The sequence below is a fragment of the Orussus abietinus genome, unplaced genomic scaffold (assembly GCF_000612105.2).
Source record: "Orussus abietinus isolate OABI.00-Male unplaced genomic scaffold, Oabi_2.0 scaffold138, whole genome shotgun sequence".
Classification (NCBI taxonomy): domain Eukaryota; kingdom Metazoa; phylum Arthropoda; class Insecta; order Hymenoptera; family Orussidae; genus Orussus; species Orussus abietinus.
In genome coordinates, this window is record NW_019394314.1 from 233,063 (window position 1) to 248,858 (window position 15,796).

General features: G+C 41.8%; 1 protein-coding gene across 1 annotated transcript; it reads left to right on the top strand.

The window, feature by feature from the left end:
• The first annotated feature begins 2,052 nt into the window (after positions 1-2,052).
• LOC105700417 (protein krasavietz) lies at positions 2,053-15,736 on the top strand. Its single transcript, XM_012426240.2, has 8 exons — positions 2,053-2,237; positions 12,709-12,780; positions 12,862-13,142; positions 13,222-13,526; positions 14,643-14,886; positions 14,971-15,190; positions 15,278-15,439; positions 15,518-15,736. Exons 2-7 carry the CDS (start codon positions 12,720-12,722, stop codon positions 15,427-15,429), a joined length of 1,263 nt encoding a protein of 420 aa, XP_012281663.1. The 5' UTR covers positions 2,053-2,237; positions 12,709-12,719; the 3' UTR covers positions 15,430-15,439; positions 15,518-15,736.
• Positions 15,737-15,796: the final 60 nt, after the last annotated feature.

Genomic DNA, 15,796 nt, shown 5'->3' on the forward strand with positions numbered 1-15,796 from the left:
CCGTACCTTGCCCTTTTCAGCGATCGTAGTGGCCGGAAGCCAGCTCCTCTCTGACTAGCATGGAGCTATCCGGTCGGATAGGGAAATAAAGAGAATCACCGCGTTGGGCGGTACAACCCGACTGGCGCCCTTAGAGGATCGGGGAAGTGAGTCCGCTACCAAATCCAAAGTTCGGGAAATAGGCGCCAAGTTTGTTGGCGGATTACTGGTCCGGCAGTCCGAAACTGCGGACGTAGGGCCGCCTTCAGAAGATTTATAAAGTCCAATCCTTGAGTCATTACAAGATTCAGAGTAAAAATACACATTTAGTATGGGCCCCTTTCACATTAATTGTCACGATACTCAATGTCGGTTTTGTGAAATTTTCGTCACATACCCCTCAAACAGTACTCGACAACTATTCACTTTAATAGCGCCAAAATTAGTAAATAGCAATGAACGGGGGAACCCTCGGCAGAATGGCCAATGATTACTAGGCTGGGTAGTAAAAGTCCTGTCCACCTAACTGACCGGTTTAACCGCCAGGTTAGGAACGACAGAAAACTCCTCGCCCCAGGAGTTACCGGCGAAATAGACGTGTAGAGGACCCCGCTGGCGGTTCACGGGCGCCTCGTGCGCCTTATGAACCCGATGCTTCCTCGACCAACCGACCACTAATAACAGCATAAATCGCTTCAAGGTCCGATGAGTACAGAAGTCTTTTATGGCATTGTGTCGAATTTGACCTTGGGGAGCTTCCTAAACCAAACGAGTAAGTCGAAGTATACGAATAAAATCGCCTGTTCCGTCCGATGGGTGCTGCATGAATTCCCCCGACACATGAACGCAGAGATGCTGCCTCCGCGGGGTTCCTAACGATAGGGTGCAGGTGTGTTTCTCCATCGTACAATGCGTCGACGTCACTGTGTCACTGGTCGGCTCGATCCCTAGGCTTGCCGATCGGGCCAGGGAATTCCGGTTTTCCAGGACCGCCGCCTTGATAGATGCAGACGGATTGTGAGTAATACTCAGGTGCGTAAGATGATCTCGCACACAGATAAGCCGCCTAGTGCGGCAGATGCTCTTGGGTTAAATTTTATTCAATTGGTAGATATACATCAGAAATGAATTTAGCAAGTGACTACACGTTATTCGTATTTGATGTTCCGTTTGATATCTACGACCACCTTTTTCTGTCTTTATTATTAGTTTATTTGTCGCGAAACCATCCACTATCACTTAAGCCGACAACTACCTGTAGTAATATCATCTGTTGTTTCCTATTTGTTTCATATCCTATTGTATCATTTGCGTATAAAATAAATAAAATAAGTGAAGGCTAAAGGCAAAAAGGGCGTCATGAGTGTTCTTCTCTTACCATCAAATGCAAGCAGTGTCGGTAAGAGTAAGTAAACCACCACCGTTAACTGTCGCATGGTATTACCATCACAAGTACGTGAGCCGCCAACGGCGAATGGTAGATGGCACCGCTATCGCGAGTGTGTGGCGGGCCCGGGACGAAGTCCGGCCATCGACCACCAGGGGCTTAGCGCGCGACGAGCGCGATGCGTTCAGGACGGGGGAATCTGCGTTACCCCGCGTGCTCATTACTGTACTTACCTCGAACGAAAAGACGACTAAGTCGTAAAATATTTTGAAAACGGTTGAAAATTGAGGAGAAGACTGTGTGACCAATTCTAGAGCGAACGTGGAAATCCGCTTCTTTTTTCTGTGATAATAAAGCAATAACTATAGATAAAGTGGTGAAATATATTCGACAATCACCACAAGTGCACGAGCCTCTACCAGAAATTCATTGCGCCGCCTTTGGGGGCAAAAGCAGTGAAAACTAATGTACGAAACCAGGGGGCAGCACAGGATGCGATCGCGCGACCCTACCCGTAGAAATCGCCCAACTCATCTCTGCGCGAACAAACCTATATTCTTACTTGAATAGGTTCCTCAAGTTCGACTTAACCGGAGTTCAATCGGTTTACGTGTGTAAACTGCGTATAAACTAGTTGAACATCGGTTCACTGGTGTTGTGGAAAGGGAACCTTAGTAATTGAAATTCATCGGCCATACTTCCGGCGGAGCCGACGCTTTACTGTACCTGCGCAGTTGGCCATCTTTTTCCGTTTCCATTTTATTATTTCTTCGTTTCACTGACCTCAACTGCCCGTGGTCCTTCGTGAAATATCTAACCACAGTTGTACACGCCTGGAAAGGAACGTTTCTACAGTTGTACGTGCATTCAAGTAAGCGAATTAAGGAGAGTTCTGCGTACACACTCAGAATTGAATATTTCATTGTAACCACCCGATTATTGAGTATGAGAGGTCTAAAGGCGATCTCAGCCATCGTGGCCCAAGCGAGTGACCTTAACCTCAGTTTCTATAGATTTATAATTTATATAATTTATACAATTTCAATATAAATAATCTAATCAAACGAGCATTCGGATGCGGAAGGGGTAATAATATCGCGAAGCTAACTCGATATTGTTTGTATACGTCAAGATCATTTTTCATGGACAGTTCCTTGTAGTGAAATGTTTCCCTTTGATAGTAAATTAATTGGTTGCTAGGATGGCATGGAGAATATGAATGTGAATATTCTCTTGTAATCTGTGGGAAGATCAAGCTTTTTCCCAAATTGAAACATATAATGTGTAATTACTTATGTCCTGAGTTTTATCGCAATTGACTGCCATTGTTATAATTATAATTATTATCTATATTACCGTACATTACAAATAGATGATTTACTAGCTTATATAATATTAAAATCAGAATTGTTTCCTATAATTGCAGCGTAATGCTTAAATTATCTGAAACAACTGCTTGAGTTGACGTTGTATTTGACAATTATACAATATTCGTATAAATATTTGAATAAGTATATTCATGCATATCAAGTAGGTGATTTGAGTTATTTGAGATTGTTATTTAAATGAGATATTTTTAAATTTGATTGTTTTCGTTTAATGACATTAAAGTCAAATAACAAAGAATGGTATGTAATCATGACTAAATTAGTAAAGCCTTCAAGGAAAGGCAGAATGTTGTGCATTATCACATTAATGTTCATAAAATTGATATTTTTTGGGGGAAAGAATTAAAATTTGATTTCAATCTTGAATGAATATTGGGGGAAAAAAAACGTTTTGAGATATAATCATTATAAAAATAGACATTATAAGTCTTAGAAAAGATTTTCAATTTTTTAAAGATACCAGCAAACCTACCACATTAAAAACTTGCATACTAGTAGTATCAGTGAAATTGTATGTAGTAAGAAAAGTTTTACTTTCTTTATTTAATGGTACAAACTGAAATTGTAATTTGCCTTTATTTATGGTATTTTATGGGGAATGCATTTTTGTAACAAGATTCGAGTGTTCTTAACACTTTACCGACCGGAAGCCTATTAATCGGTTTTACGATACCCGTGATCGCCATTTACTTCCAAATTCGCCGGTCGGTAAAGTGTTAATATAACCTATAAGCACAACTATAGAGATGTTTTTTAAATTGTTTCACCTACATTCTGATTAGCATTTGATGTACTTTTTTTTTTTTTAATAATACTTTATTGTGCCTTTGTATTAGTTTTCCAGAATCACAATATATAGTAACTTATATTTATGTCGAGGCTTAGTGCAGAAGTTCTTTGTCACAATTTTTTGCTTGCTTTACTTACATAGCAAATCAATTTTATCATTTACTTTTCAAAATTATGTTAAGTATGTTTTTATAATTTAATGTGAACACCTTCTCTGTGATATTGTGCCATCAGTATGATACAAAAGCAGTTGTCGTCCAGTGCTTATAACAGGAATTTTGTTTTAACCAGTTTACTGCATCGACCTATTTGAAATGTGTGTTTTCACGACGAGTATACTCGTCAAACTCGGCTAACTGATTAAATAAAATTACAGTGTGACTCTATAAGTGTGATATGAAGGTTGCTTACACATGCATTAGGAATACCAGAGCCAGCACCTACTTTTTTGTTGGATACAATGTAAATAAATGATAGCTTTAACACGTAATTTGACAATCATCGGTCTAGGTACCACACAGTGTAATATTTTCCCAATTTAATGGGACAAAATTATATATAAGAAAATACTTTAACTACAGCCAACATTTATTTATAATTAGGTTTGCCTCCTGGTTTCACACAGGAGTCAAAATATTTTTTTCACGCAGTGGTGTTTTTATTACCATGCATCACTATAAACATCCTTCTGTTTCATAAATATCACTTGTCCTGACATTGTCCAGGCCTGTTTCGTATTTTTTAATAGTTTAATTCACGTTTATAAAAGTTTTCCAACATCATAAAGCAATGAGATAATGTTTATAACACTTGCAATATCATATGGAAAATATTCGTAAAAACCGATAAAAATCAGTCTAGTAGCTTTCATGTTTTGCGTGTACATTCAAAAAAAAAAGTTTTTGTCTTTACATAATAATTAGCTTTTTGGAAAGCGACTTCATTGGGGTTAATTTTTTTTACTACTGTATAAGACTTGCTCCCTGTCTCAATTCTCTATTTCCAATTACTCAGCTATTTTTTTGCAATACCAAAATACCAAATAACCTAAAACCTTCCCAGATATTTTCTTTAGATGTTTCCAAAAACTAGAAAAATTGGTTGAGTATTTTCTAAGATTATCGCTTACAGACAGATATGCGTTGCTATTTGTGTTAGAATTAGGATTATGAAATAAGTCTTAAAATATATAATAAACACGTTATTATATAAAAGATACTATCCAAGTACTAGTATCGGAATCCCTGGCTTCACTTGTTACGTGGTGGTCAAGATTCGGATAAGGCCGGCGTGATATTTGGATTTTCGGGGCTAGAATTACGGAACGCCGCTGTAACATGAACAATTAAATAAGGAAAGAAAGTGATCCTATCGGCTCGACTACTTCTTTTGGTGGGACTTAGGGGAGTTGAATGTACAAAGAGTTTCGTAAGCGAGACTAGGCTGCGTATCAAGCATGTGCTTGTATTTGGATTGTCTAATATAATGCGAATATGGGAGTCACTATGTTCTCAATTTCGCACGAATGATGTGACTAATCAAGAAACTTGGGAGACTTTCGCGCCAAATACATTTAAAAGCATGTGCAAACGGCACCAAATACTTAACGCCAAAGCTCGGCACTTCAATTTGATAAATATTTCTTTCTCGAATAATGGAACTTATCATGGACTCATGTTTGGCATAATGAAAATATGTTCTGTTTTATAGAGCCTGTAATTTTTTCAGATTTTTTAGAGCCATCCACTATACGGTACGCTAATTCGAAAATATTCAAGGTCACGTTTCGCTCTCTTAGCGTGTTCATAACCTTCTACCCGATTCATTTCGTCGCACCGGCATTCCTCGCAAGTTCTCTAGAGTTACCACAAGTGGCGCCATGGTAGACTCAGAGTACGATGCGTCAACGAGTCAAGGGTGAAGAACCAATCAGAATTGCGCTTAACCTCGTGGACACTTATGTTGCAGTTGCGATTGGTGTTCATCTTCGACGTGTTGACACACCGAGCTCTGTGGCACACAACGAGCTCAGTGAGACTCCGGTTGTTTCCTCTGTATTATGAAAAATTGATGATTTGTAGGTTATTAATCATCGACAACATTTTCAGGTTAAACATTTAATTTCCAGGTTAAATATTCCTGACAGTTTTTCAGATTAGACACTGATGACATTTTTAGGTTAATTATCACTATCAAAACCATTCAAATTAGGGACATTGCCGATATTTGATATAGATTCACATTCACAGTTTTGTTTCAATTAACACTTTTAGGTTCGTACTTTCCTGGCATTGTCCTTTCATAATTTTAACATCGATTGATACTTTTAAATTAGTTATTTCTGGTATCGATCCTTCCAAACTGATACCTTGCTTGTATTTATATTAGATTAGACTGTGAGAAGTTTATTCATAACTTTTTATTAATACCAAATTGTATTAATATTGATACTTTTAGCATAGTCGTTTATTGGTATTGCCCTTTCATATCTTTGACATCAATTGACTTTTTTAGCTTGGTGATTTCTGGTATCGATCCTTCCAAACAGATTTTTTTTTTATTTATTTGTTTTTATTTCTTTTTTTTTTATTATTTATATTTATATGCTTATTTATTTATTTATTTACGGAAATTATTTATATGCTTTTATTTATACGAGATTATACAGTTTATTCAAAACTTTCTATTAATAGGAAATGGCACTTACATTGATACTTTTAATATGGTATTAGGTGTACAACTTTGCTTCCGCCACTTACCGCTAAAGCCATCTATAGGAAAACAGCGGAAGCAAAGTTGTACACCTAATATTTTGCTGGTTCTTTCATAGTATTACCATAGATCGACACTTAGTTTTGTGGTTTCTAGTAGGTCGTTCCAAACAGACAGTTTGCTTATATTGATATTAAAGTGTACAGTAGATTTATTCTTTTATTACCGTCAAATTGTTTTAACATTGACCCTTAGTTTGAGACTTTACTGATGTCGATTTTTTAATGTTAACACATGATACATCAAATAATGATTACTTCAGAAAATGATATATCATTAGTGTCATCATTTAGATAATTAAAAAAATAACACGCCCATATAAGTTAAATAAATACATTTTTTTCGTACAGTAACAGAAGTTTTGTAGTCAACTTCAATCAATGCAAAGAGGCTTCTTACCTGAATTCCCTTTGAACTTGTCATCGATGTGTATCTGATGGATTTCGATATTCAAGTATTCATTCAGTATATAACTCAATAGGAATTTCAAAAAGAGTTGAAATCACCACAAAAATACCGTCGGTATAAAAAAACTTGCGCCAAATACATCCAATTGGGAAAATATATTTTGCAAAGTCTTATTCATATAATGGCGATCTTGCCAAATACGTTAATGGGTGTTAAATGCAAAATAAAATGTTACAAAAGTATACCCGTACAGGAATTATTCAGCGCATAGGAGTAATGAATCTTGCTAAACACATGTAGTATGTTACATTTAAAACAAAATATATCTTAAAAATAAAAAAATGTTGGGCGAGCCCCACAATAATATTTACACTCTCAAAATCTCGAATTCAGTACAATTACTTAAACGTGCAAAACGGATAATCGTTAAGGCTCGCCAAATATTTTTAGTTTTAAGATATATTTTGTTTTGAATGCAACATACTATATGTGTCTAGCAAGATTCATTACTGCTATGTACTGAATTATTCCATTATGGGTATACTTTTGTAACATTTTATTTTGCATATAACATCCATTAACGTATTTGGCAAAAGTAAATGATTTCATTGCTTTTGTGCAATTAATCGCCACTATATGGATATTCCTTTACAAAATATGTTTTTCCAATTGGATGTATTTGGCGCATGTTTTTTTTTATATACCGACGCTGTTTTTGTGGTTGCACAATGCACAGTGGTGAATTTATTGTAATATGATAATACATCTATATGACATACGATTTAGTAAGGCATGATCTGAAATGATATTAACATACTTTTTCATTATAATAAAATTCAACTGATTTTTACTGTGACAAGTCTTATTATAATATACTTCATATTTTGTAACAAATCAGTTTGTCAATTTTAAGTCTTCTTAAATACTTACATGCAATACTGCATCTAGTTGTAATTTATGTTATATTGAAGTGTACATTATACATTATAAAATAATTAATCAAACTTGTTCGTCTGTAATCTAATCTATCATTTATATTAATGTGTAAAGTGTAACAAAACATCAGGTACCTTAATTTATATTTTAATACCGACAAGACAAAAAGAAGTATATACTGCGACGCGAAAACCTTCCCCTCATCGGCAGACACCACGTACCGGTCCGAAGACCAACCGCACCTGTAGCCGGGCTACCATGGGGGCCAAGTGGCCCATGACGGGCCTGGAAAAACCCGAATGCTCCGGACCGCTCGACAAACCCTGGGGAGGCGCCAGCCAGGTCGGGGCGTCCGCGACGCACTCCCCGAAGAGAGGCCGCTTGACCCCGCCCGTTGCCCGCGGGGAACCTCGTGGAGGTCCCTCCCCTGCACCCGCGTGGTGCGAGCATTCGTGCAAGGCGCCAGCTGAGACGTAATGCTCCAGCGTGGTTCGGCGAGCTTTCCCGGCTAGGTCGGGCGGGAACCCGATCCATCGGCCGAGTTGACCCGGCAAATATAGGATCGGTTATCTCGCCTATCGGCCCGTACTAGCTCACCGGCCTTCTTATTACGGCCGGTGGGGCCGGCCCCCAACCCGCACCCGGAAAACCAGGACACGGGACGGCTAACCCGACGTACCCCAGCCGTCCGGTCGAGAAGTATTCCCATGATGAGGGCCACCTTTCGCCGGTAACTCTAGGGGGAACAAGAGTGCGATCAAACTCCGCAGAGTGAGCATCTCTCATGGTTCCCCAGTAGCCATTTGCCGTTTCGTTACGGACCCATGGAATGGGCCCGCATTCAGCCTCCACCACGAGGAGGTTTACGGATGGCTCTTGGGCTCGTGGGGGCCACCCTCTCGTGGGGGCCACGTCGTTGCCTTTTGGAGGCCCCCCCTCATCGGCAGTTGGTCATACGCTTGGGAATTCGCGTACCAAAAAGAATCAAGCCTGATTTTTGGCTCTTCCGGAAGTCCGATTTCTATAAGAACGCCAGATGCGCACATGTGCACCTTGAACTTCCGGTACCCGGTAGCCGAAACAATCAGACCTAGCCCATTATTTTGGACCGACTGGCCGCTCAACCCCGTCAGGACCTTGTACCCTTCACGGCACGGTAGAGTTGGGTTCGGTACGGAACAGAATGAGTGAAGGTGAGTCGGCCTTGGAATCTGTGGAGCCGGAAGGTATATGAAATAATATTGAATGGAGTTTTGCGATAAATAGTCCCTTTGAGAGATTTATTGTAACATCCTACGGAACACGTGCACAGGAGCTCGTTACAGGATTTCCGTGACTCCACCTACGAAGTCGGGAACTAGGCACGGAGCTCGAAAATTAAAATATAAAAAAAAACGGAAACGAGAGGTTAACCGATAAAATAAAGGCACGCGTCCAAGAACTCGGGCACCCCGGTAGGAGTTCGAACAGGGTACAACACCCTAGCGGGAAGACCTAATAGTTGCCCCCAAGGGCCTCGGTAAGAGCCCGATACAGCTCCTTTCGAAAGCGGCAGCACTGTGACGTCCTTTGGGAGATGGGACGATCCTTCGGTACGCTGGTCGGAACGCAAGGCGCTGCTGCAGACAGGATGGGACGTTACTGAGCTGATACCGGCACGGTAGTCCCTCTGGCAATGCCGGTTCCACCGCAAGATCTTCCGCTCAAGGGTCGCCGTCCTCCTAGTGGGCCCCGCGAAACTCCTTACCGGGCTCCGGCCTGCCATCTCACCTAGTCGAAGTTGGTCACTAAGTCGTCTAGTTAGGTCAACCGCCGGGCGATCGCAGTAGGACCTCAAAATTCGGGGTCTCACGCGCTTTCCGCGATCCTGTAAATTTTGCATTCGCGCTACGCCTGCGCATAGCTACGATTGTCGCAAGTTTGACATATATTTACCATTAAGAAAATATCTTAACCTAACGATCACCAGAGGGACTCCTCCACGCTCCGGCACCGAAAATGTCCTTGTGACCGCAAGTTTGACATATATTTACCATTAAGAAAATATCTTAACCTAACGATCACCAGAGGGACTCCTCCACGCTCCGGCACCGAAAATGTCCTTGTGACCGCAAGTTTGACATATATTTACCATTAAGAAAATATCTTAACCTAACGATCACCAGAGGGACTCCTCCACGCTCCGGCACCGAAAATGTCCTTGTGACGAACAAAAACTTTGCTACATCACAATACATACATTAGGAAACTAGTTGCTGCACACTGTAATCAAGAAACTCGTAGTATAGCATGTTGAGCAAAACACGCTTGAGTTAAAGAAATACCTTACTGAGTATCTATGTACTGCGACGGGAATTCCTATCCCTGGTCGGCAAACAGTCATACGCCCGGTGTACATTAGCGACAAGGGTGTCGCGCCCGATCATCGACTCTTCCGGGAGCCCGATTTATTTAGGGCGCCAGGTGCGCGCGCGCACCTCGGAATCCCGGTACCCGGTAGCGCGAGCAAGCCGACTCGGTCCGGTCGACGGGACCCACCCGGGCGTATCCGACCGGCCACTCAACCCCGCGAGGACCTTACGCCCTTCGCGGCAAGGTAGAGTTGGGGGGGTCGTTATGAAGGAGGCACGAGTGAGAAGGAGTCGATCTCAGAATTCGCAGGAACGGCAAGGTCAATGAAAGAATAAAACCAAAGTTGCGACAGACAAGCCCTTCGGGAGATTTATTCCGTGAAACGGGACCCTACCACGGAAGCGCGTCACAATACCATAACGACTCTACGCACAGAGTCGGAAAAGGGAAAACTAACGCAAGGAACTAGAAACTGAACGGGACCAATTCAGCAAAATAAGGTACGCGATCGAGAAAATCAAACTCCCCGGTGGAAATTCGAAAAGGGCACAACGCCCTAGCGGTAGGACCTTTTACGTGCCCCATCGGACCTCGGTAAGAGCCCGGTGTCTTCGGTAATTGCGCAACAGGATTCGGCACCGGCTCGCGGTATGGTCCGTCACCTCCCACCCACTCCGACCTGCTTACCAGCAGCCACGGTAATCACGAAACATTATTAATTCCAAAACGACAACGACACGGGGCGCTATACACTCGAGCGGGTGGGAATCTCCACCGCCTGAATTCCACAATAAAAATTTCAAACACTTTCCGCGGCCCGCCACGCTCGTAAGAGGCGGGATCGGTAACCGGAATACCCTCCCTAGACAAGTCTCGAGGTACCGGCCCGAAGGCCAACCGCGCCTAAACCATTGGTTTCTAGCGGCACCCCGAAGGGTATACGTAATCTCACGTCACTACCGCCCCCACTATCAGGGGGGTTGTCCCATGACGGACCTGGAAAAATCCGAATGCTCTGGACCGCTCGACAAACCCTGGGGAGGCGCTAGCCGGGTCGGGGCCTCCGCGACGCACTCCCCGAAGGGAGGCCGCTTGACCCCGCCCGTTGCCCGCGGGGAACCAACGTGGAGGTCTCTCCCCTGCACCCGCGTGGTGCGAGCATCCGTGCAAGGCGCCAGCTGAGACGTAATGCTCCAGCGTGGTTTGACGAGCTTTCCCGGCTAGGTCGGGTGGGAACCCGATCCATCGGCCGAGTTGACCCGGCAAATATCGGATCGGTTATCCCACCTATCGACCCGTACTAGCTCGCCGGCCTTCTTATTACGGCCGGTAGGGCCGGCCCCCAACCCGCACCCGGATAAACCGAGGACACGGGACGGGTTACCCGGAGCACCTCCAGCCGTCCGGTCGAGAAGTATTCCCATGATGAGGGCCACCTTTCGCCGGTAACTCTAGGGGGAACAAGAGTGCGGTCAAACTCCGCAGAGCGAGCATCTCTCATGGTTCCCCAGTAGCCATTTGCCGTTTCGTTACGGATCCATAGGGATCCGCATCCAGCCCCACCACGAGGAGGTTTACGGATGGCTCTTGGGCGCGTGGGGGCTGCCCCTCCCCCACGTCGTTGCCTTTTGGAAGCCACCCTCCCTAGACAAAAGGTCGGCCCGCGACGCTATCCGGGAGTCGCAGAAACGGACGGGATCGAGAATTACATTGCCCAGGTCTGAACGGACTCGCGGCCATCACGGTGCGGTATCGGCTCACGGCTCGGTATTGGACAATGGCGGTCTAGAAGGCCCCCTGGACAGGTTCGAGCTCACCGGTAAGACGTTCGTTCAGGCCGGGACAGTCCCCTTTTTTTCAACGGCTGCACCTCGGCGTAACGGGACGGCACCCATCGGGAGCGGCGGTAAGGCGCCCTTCGGAACCGGCGGTATGGCGCCTTTCGGGACTCGACGCCGAGCTGCAGTCGTTGACGGGACGGGACGACGGGAGAAGCGGCTGCGATGACGGTCCCTCTGGCAATGCCGGATGTGCCGGAAGATCCTACATTTAACACAACTTTTTAACAAACAACGAACGACGGTTAAAATCTTGTGAAGGTCACTCTGGAAACGTCCTTGGCAACATATGTCAGGGTCATCGGAGATAGGTCCCCTAAACCCCACGTTTACCGCAAAATGTATTGATAATCGTGTTCAGAAGATTAGCTAGACCAGTAACTGACGTCCAATACCGTATGCTGACCGAATTACCACAGTTTTTGCACTGTGTACAATAATACGTGTTCTAAAGTGCTGGTGTGTAAATGGTCCGTATCCAAATGCACCGTACTCAGTGGAACCAAAACGGATCGTTTGGATGTATCCGCGACGCATTTTCTTGAGTAACTCAATGGCAAAACTCAATTGAGAAGTCTATTACATATTTGTCCCTCCCAAGTTTCCAATCTGTGAATTAGTCTGTCAACGGTCTAAATGACCTCTGCATACTGGCCCCCTACGTGCTTTATTTAATTGGACGAATGCGAAAGAAAGCTAGATTGATATCGAACTCATGTCTTGAAATTTAAAGATGATTATTATACATATCGTTAGATTTTTTGTCTACAGCATTTTTAAGTTTGGTGCCAAAAGCTGTATAATATTTTCAAGATGTTTCCATGCTTGTGTTGCAGTAATGTATTCTTTGATTTTTCAGAAGAGTATTGTATGAGTCAAAAAATAGAAAAACCAGTGCTGTCAGGCCAACGTATAAAAACAAGAAAAAGAGGTAACGTAAACTTATACGAGTAAGTTCCACTGGCATGTTATATAAGAATGACTTGAATAAGTTTTTGTCTGTTTATGGCAGATGAAAAAGAGAAGTATGACCCAACGGGATTTCGTGACGCAATCTTGCTCGGTCTGGAGAAGGCAGGTAACGACCTAGAGGCGGTCTTTAAGTATTTGGACACCGCGGGATCCAAACTGGATTACCACCGATATGGAGAGGCGTTATTCGACATTCTTATAGCGGGTGGTCTCCTGGTTCCTGGCGGTTCTATCGCTCTGGATGGAGACAAACCCGTTAAGACCACCGTGTGCGTCTTTGAACAATCCGAGGACATGGAATCCATGCGGAATTTTGAACAGGTCCGATGTGTACTTGCAAGTATCAAAATTTTTTGGAATGTTTACGAAGGTCGTTAAACAATTCTTTATTTATCAACAGGTATTCATTCACCTAATGCGGCGTTATAAATACCTGGAGAAAATGTTTGAGGAAGAGATGAAAAAAGTACTGGTATTTATGAAGGGCTTCTCACCAAAGGAAAGAATTAAGTTGGCAAGGATGACGGCTTTATGGATCTCAAATGGTTCAGTTCCGCCCACTGTACTTGGCGTCTTGATCAACGAGCATCTTGTTAAGGACAATCTGGCACTGGACTTCTTACTAGAAGTATTTGTTACTTGGAAACAAGAGAAGGGGTTATCCAGTTTGATGACAGCCCTAAAACGGGGTGGTATCGAAGGAAGGTGCTACAATATTACATACTTTTTTCGTTTGCGTTTCAAATACTAGTTTGAATCATCAGATTAAGGACAATAAAACAAACTCACAATCCCTCTTTATGTGATGTGAAGGGTAGCTTTAAACGGTCAGTTACGCGAATACACTTTTTTTTTAAAAAATGGATAAACCTATTCTTTAAAAATTTTACATAATTATGAAGGTGCTAAGACCGTCCCTGACACTAACAAGAGAACATTCCCAAGTGTCCGCCTCCGATCTTATTGAGTTTCATATATGTTGAAGAACACAAAAATCTAAGAGACACATGTTTTTTTTATATCTGCAATGGTCCACAATTAAGGGGTTAAAAAACCCCCCAAAATTTAGCGAAAAATCGTTTTTTTTTTATATATANGTAAGTGGAACTTAAGTAGGAGTGCTTGTTTAATGGATATTACAAAAAAATGTCACCTGAAGGGTAGTTCACCCCCTTGAGGGGGTGCAACATTGCTGAACAATATTGTGTTGTCACCGTCCTTATACAGAATACGTTTATGCAAAGTTTCGTCGAAATCCCTCCATTGCTCCTACGAAAAATATTTAAAAGAAAACGATTTTTCGCTAAACTTTGGGGGGTTGTTAAACCCCTTAATTGTGGACCATTGTAGATATAAAAAAAAAACACGTGTCTCTTAGATTTTTGTGTTCTTCAACATATATGAAACTCAATAAGATCGGAGGCGGACACTTGGGAATGTTCCCTTGTAAGTAAACAAATTTTTTTTGGAACATTCAAATTTTGAAAATGTCAGGATAATTCTTAGGTGCTCGCGGATAATGTATCAAAGTTTCGGACAGTTTGGTCCAATACCCTTTAAAAAAATGTGTCTTATTCGAATCGACTGATTTGAAAGGTGTTTCACTTCACCATAATTTTCCAATGAATAAATTAATGAATTGAGTGGAAAGTTTGCGCTTCATCCTTAATTATGACCGCAGAATTCTACCACGTCACAGTCCATGTGTTACCAATTCAGATAAAAGTTCAATGATACATTTTATCGTAAAAAAAAATATATATGTAAAAAATTTCAAGTGAAAAAAATGTAACCTCGTTGAATCATGTTATCGCATTTTAGGCTAATGGAGTTCGTGCCACCGAATAAGAGAACAGAGGAGTATTTCCGTTCCGTATTCGAAACCGTTGGCTTGGCGGATATTGTAAAATTACACAAGGCTCAGGCTAGTCAAGAAGCGAAACGAGATCTTCAGCAACTTTTATTAGACGACCTAGCTGACAATCGGCCGATTAAAGATATCGTACTCGATCTCAAAGAAATGGCGCAACGAACTGGTATACCTGAACACGAAGTGATTGGATTAGTGAGTATTTCTCTGGAAGCCGGTAAAGAACGTTTCGATAAAAAATATAAATGTGTTTTTATCGTAAATATGCATGGATTTTAGATTTGGACCGTTGTTATGGGCCAAGCGGAATGGAACAAGAAGGAAGACTTAGTGGCCGAGCAGGCTTTGAAACATTTAAAAGTTTACACACCATTGTTTGGTGCTTTCACATCCACTGCCAGATCTGAACTTGCTCTCATCCTGAAAGTTCAGGAGTTCTGTTACGAGAATATGAACTTCATGAAAGTCTTCCAGAAAATCGTTTTACTCTTTTACAAAAGTACATACCAACTATATATAATACACATGCCACCGGCAATTGATTACGGTTGACTAGAGTTTTTACGATCCTTCATTTGTATTACAGCTGATGTTGTTTCGGAAGAAGTAATCCTAAAGTGGTACAAGGAAGGGCACTCAGTTAAAGGAAAAATGCTGTTTTTGGATCAAATGAAAAAATTCATCGAGTGGTTGCAAAATGCCGAGGAAGAATCCGAATCCGGGGAGGAAGAAGACTAATTTTACCTTGGTAAAATGGATAGTTCAATACGTGCATTATTTAATACTATTTTCGTGTTTTACATATTGAATATATTTACATTTGCAGGGCCACACACATAAAAGCAACAGTACCGCAATGCAGTAAGTCAGTATTCTGTTCGAATATTCCCAGAATTCTCGAATTGATATTTGACAGCAAAACATTAATGAAAAAGAATTTCGAAATAATGCAAAAAATAACTTCCATATGGAGGACTATTCCGTGAGATATTCGTGAAAAATGAAATCCTGTTTAAATTGTTAATAAAAAGAAAAAAAAGGAAAATACTATGATCTATTATCATTGGAGAAAAATTGTAAATTTTGCAATATTTCTGAATTGTAT